This window comes from Alligator sinensis, unplaced genomic scaffold (assembly GCF_000455745.1).
Source record: "Alligator sinensis unplaced genomic scaffold, ASM45574v1 scaffold1329_1, whole genome shotgun sequence".
Lineage (NCBI taxonomy): Eukaryota > Metazoa > Chordata > Crocodylia > Alligatoridae > Alligator > Alligator sinensis.
This window is the reverse complement of record NW_005842460.1, coordinates 191,374-195,314: the sequence shown is the minus strand read 5'-3', so window position 1 is coordinate 195,314 and position 3,941 is coordinate 191,374. Positions and strand designations below refer to the sequence as shown.

The window sequence follows — 3,941 nt, the reverse complement described above, 5'->3', positions numbered from 1 at the left end:
AGGGGAGAGGAGCCTCTGGTACCAAGGTCTGGCTGGACCAGGGCAATGGCTCTGGTAGTGGGGGAAGTGGGGGTTTGAGATTTGGTAGGAGCATGATTGGTGGGGGGGTCCTGGGGGCTGAAGCAGGGGTAGGGGCAAATTTTGGGGCACCAGTGCTGAGGGGGTTGAGCAGGGGGCTCCAGTGTAGGGCTGGGGTAGGGGCAGAGGGCAGGATGGGTGGCTCTGGTGCCAGGGAAGGGACAGGGTGGTTGTCTGGGGTGGGGGCAGGACTGGGGGGCTCGGGTACCTTGGGGAAACAGGGGCATGTAAGGGCTGGGCAGGCCCGTTGCCCAGCCGTGACACTGTGCCTGACTACAGCTTGTGGCACGCCCGGACGTCGTGGAGATGCATGACGTGACAGCGCAGGACCCCAAGCTGCTGGTGCACCTGAAGGCCACGCGCAACTCAGTGCCGGTGCCACGGCACTGGTGCTTCAAGCGCAAGTACCTGCAGGGCAAGCGTGGCATCGAGAAGCCGCCTTTTGAGCTTCCTGACTTCATCAAGCGCACCGGCATCCAGGAGATGCGTGAGGCTCTGCAAGAGAAGGTACCAGTTGGGCCTGCAACACCTACCCCAGCCTCTTGCATCCAGCTCCCCAGAGCCAGCTGCATGTTGTACGCAGCTTAGGCTGGGCCCGCTCTGGTGTAGGCATGTTATATACCCAGCACCCCTCGGAGCCAGCCCCATCCCAATACTGGGCAACATGCCCACAGCCCCTGACACACACCCCGAAGCTGGTTGCATGGCAGTGCCAGGTGAGGGGCCCTGTATTCCAACCCCCAGCACCCGTCCCACAGAGGTGTACGTCTTGGCTCCATATAAGCAACTGCTGCCATCATACCCCAGGTTAGCACCAGATAAGTTTCCACCTGTTATTCCTAGCTCCAACACACCCACCCAAGAGGAAGCCACATTTCATCTCCCACTGGGAACAGTTCCCTCTGGGGGTGGTTAGAGGTACCCACCCCGCTGTTCACAGGGCAGGGGATCAGGGGTCAGTCCTGGGAGCCGTGGATGGTTTGGAGGGGCACCAGCTCTCGGCTCAGCAGCCAGCACAAAAGGGTAAAGAAATGTTAAGGATCACAAAGAAAATTGGAAAGACAGGAAAGCATCATGATGCCTCTTTATGAGCCCATGGTGCAGCCACACCTCAAAGCGGTGCCCCAGTTTGGTCCCTGTACCTCGCAAAGGACATACAAGACCTCAAGAAGGCCCAGAGCAGGGCAGCAAGGATGAGGAAGACATGGAGGGACTTCCATAGGAGCAGAGACTAGAGGCTGAGAGAAGAGACACTAGTGGGGGAGACACGAGAAGGACTTACAAATGGTGGGAAGAGTTGACAGGGATTTCTTATTGCCTGTCTCACCAGACAAGACTCGTCACGATGCCAAACGAGTCAGCCACCCATTTAAAACTAACGTGATGAAGCCATGGCCAGTCTATTTATTGCGCTGTTGGCTGAGGGGGAGGGGGTGGGAATTGCACAATGTATGTGATGTGTGGCAGGTCCTCTGCTGAAGATGGACACGAGGCAACTCTTTTTCACCACATGGAATTGAAGCGTTGGGCTCGTTGCCACTGGAAGCAGTGGAAGCTGAGAGTTAGGGGTATTCGGACACAGTTTTGGAGGAAAGGGGTGTCAGCAGCTATTGAGCATGGGAGTGAGGGGCGCAGCCTCTGAATCAAAGCTGCCTGGACCCTAAATGCTGGAGGCTGCAAGGGAGAGGGGAACAGGGGCAAATCCTGCTCAGACCCAGTAACTCTCCCTTCCAGCCACCGCTGTCTGCCCCCATGTGACGCTGGAGGCTGGGCAAGACAGACCTGGGGTCTGACCCAGCACATGGCAGCTCTTGCATTCATATGAGTCTAACCCACCCCAGAGGCAGCTGCATCTGGGTTCCAGGGAACAGTCCCTCCATGCACAGGGTGGGCGACCATCTCAGGGCAGGGGTTGGCCCAGGGCTGCCGGCTCACCGCTCCCCTCCCCACAGGAGGAGCAGAAAACGATGAAGTCGAAGATGCGGGAGAAGGTGCGGCCCAAGATGGGCAAGATCGACATCGACTACCAGAAGCTGCATGACGCCTTCTTCAAGTGGCAGACCAAGCCCAAGCTCACCATCCATGGGGACCTCTACTATGAGGTGTGGGGCTGGACTGGGCCAGGCCTGGGGTGGGCACTGGGCTGGGTGGTGCTGGGGCCTGCTCTGACCCTTTCCATGGCCCTTAGGGCAAGGAGTTTGAGACGCGGCTGAAGGAGAAGAAGCCAGGGGACCTGTCGGATGAGCTGCGCATTGCCCTGGGCATGCCTGTGGGGCCGGTGAGCATGGGGCAGGGCAGGGGACTCTGGGTTGGGGGGGGGCAGAGGACTGGGTTGGGAGTGAGGGGCACCCATAGAGTTGGGGGGCAGGGTGGCTGCTTGGGGGGCAGAGGCTGGGTCCAGAGTGGGGGCACTGGGGGGGCAGGGGGCTGTGGGTTGGGAGTGAGGGGCACTGGGAGGCCATGGCTGGGCCATCACTGAAGCTGTCTCTCCCGCAGAACGCGCACAAGGTACCCCTGCCCTGGCTCATCGCCATGCAGCGCTATGGCCCCCCACCGTCCTACCCCAACCTCAAGATCCCGGGCCTCAACTCCCCCATCCCTGAGGTGAGTCCGTCTATCCCTCCCATCCCACCCAGGGACGTGCCCAGCACCAGCCCTGTGTCCTGTTGGCAGCGGCGGCTCCACAGCTGGAAACCAGAGCCTGAGGTTCATCCCACAGCATGTCTCTGCACGAGTTAGGAACAGACCCCCTGAGTCCTGGGTGGCAGCTCCCTGCTCAAACCAGCTGGCCCCCTCATCTTCTGAAACCTGGGATAGAGCCTGGGGGCCGGGTTCCCAGCTCTAATGAAAGCCCGGAGCTGGGAGGGAACCCAGGGGTCCGGGCTCCCAGCCTCCTCTGCTCTTAATCCCTGTGCCCAGTGCTGATTCCCCTCCCAGAGTCAGGGTAGAGCCCAGGCATCGGGGCTCTCAGTCCCCCACTCCCTTCCCTAAGCCAGGCTCTGGAGCCCAGGTGTCCAGGCTGCCAGCCTCCGCTCCCTTCCCAGCATGGGCTGGAACAGGACCCAGGTGTCTGGGCTCCCAGGCCCCGCTCCTCATAGAGCTGGGGTGGAACCCAGGCGTCCGGACTGACTCTCCTGCCATGTGCAGGGCTGCTCGTTTGGGTACCACGCCGGGGGCTGGGGAAAGCCACCTGTGGATGAGACGGGGAAGCCGCTGTACGGGGATGTCTTCGGGACCAACGCCGCTGAGTTCCAGGTAAGCCCTGCCCCGGAGCACGAGGGGCTCCCATGGGCCAGTGGTCCCAAACCCTCTGTACCCTTCCAGGGGGGCACCAGTGCCCCCTGGAGGGGCTTGACACAGCCCCCCTCACCTCACCCCGCCGTGTGTGCAGACGAAGGCAGAGGAGGAGGAGATTGACCGGACGCCCTGGGGGGAGCTGGAGCCCTCAGATGAGGAGTCCTCAGAGGAGGAGGAGGAGGATGAGAGCGATGAGGAGAAGCCTGACGAGACTGGCTTCGTCACACCCGCTGACAGGTTGGGGGCCCAGGGAGCAGGCTACTGGGGCCCTGCCTGGCGGGGAGGGGGCACTGGGCGCTGGGGGAGGCCCTGTTGGGCAGGGGGAAACATCTGGAGGATGGTGGGGCAGGCCCTGACCAGTGGGGTTTAGGCTGTGGGAGGGGTGGGGGCGGCTACTGTCCATCCAGGTCTGACCACCTGTCTCCTCCCTTCCCCGCAGCGGGCTGATCACGCCGGGCGGGTTCTCGTCGGTGCCGGCCGGCATGGAGACCCCCGAGCTCATTGAGCTGCGGAAGAAGAAGATCGAGGAGGCCATGGACGGGTAGGGCCGTTGGGGCTGGGAGGTG

General features: G+C 62.0%; 1 protein-coding gene across 1 annotated transcript in view; it reads left to right on the top strand.

The window, feature by feature from the left end:
- SF3B2 (splicing factor 3b subunit 2) overlaps window positions 1-3,941 on the top strand; it is a 27,889-nt gene extending 23,948 nt beyond the window's left edge. Inside the window, exons 9-15 of the mRNA XM_014523209.2 lie at window positions 352-585; window positions 2,031-2,180; window positions 2,267-2,356; window positions 2,575-2,682; window positions 3,226-3,333; window positions 3,470-3,612; window positions 3,815-3,941. Of these exons, the coding sequence (XP_014378695.1) occupies window positions 352-585; window positions 2,031-2,180; window positions 2,267-2,356; window positions 2,575-2,682; window positions 3,226-3,333; window positions 3,470-3,612; window positions 3,815-3,920 (939 nt within the window). The 3' untranslated portion in view covers window positions 3,921-3,941. The remainder of the gene's footprint in view (window positions 1-351; window positions 586-2,030; window positions 2,181-2,266; window positions 2,357-2,574; window positions 2,683-3,225; window positions 3,334-3,469; window positions 3,613-3,814) is intronic.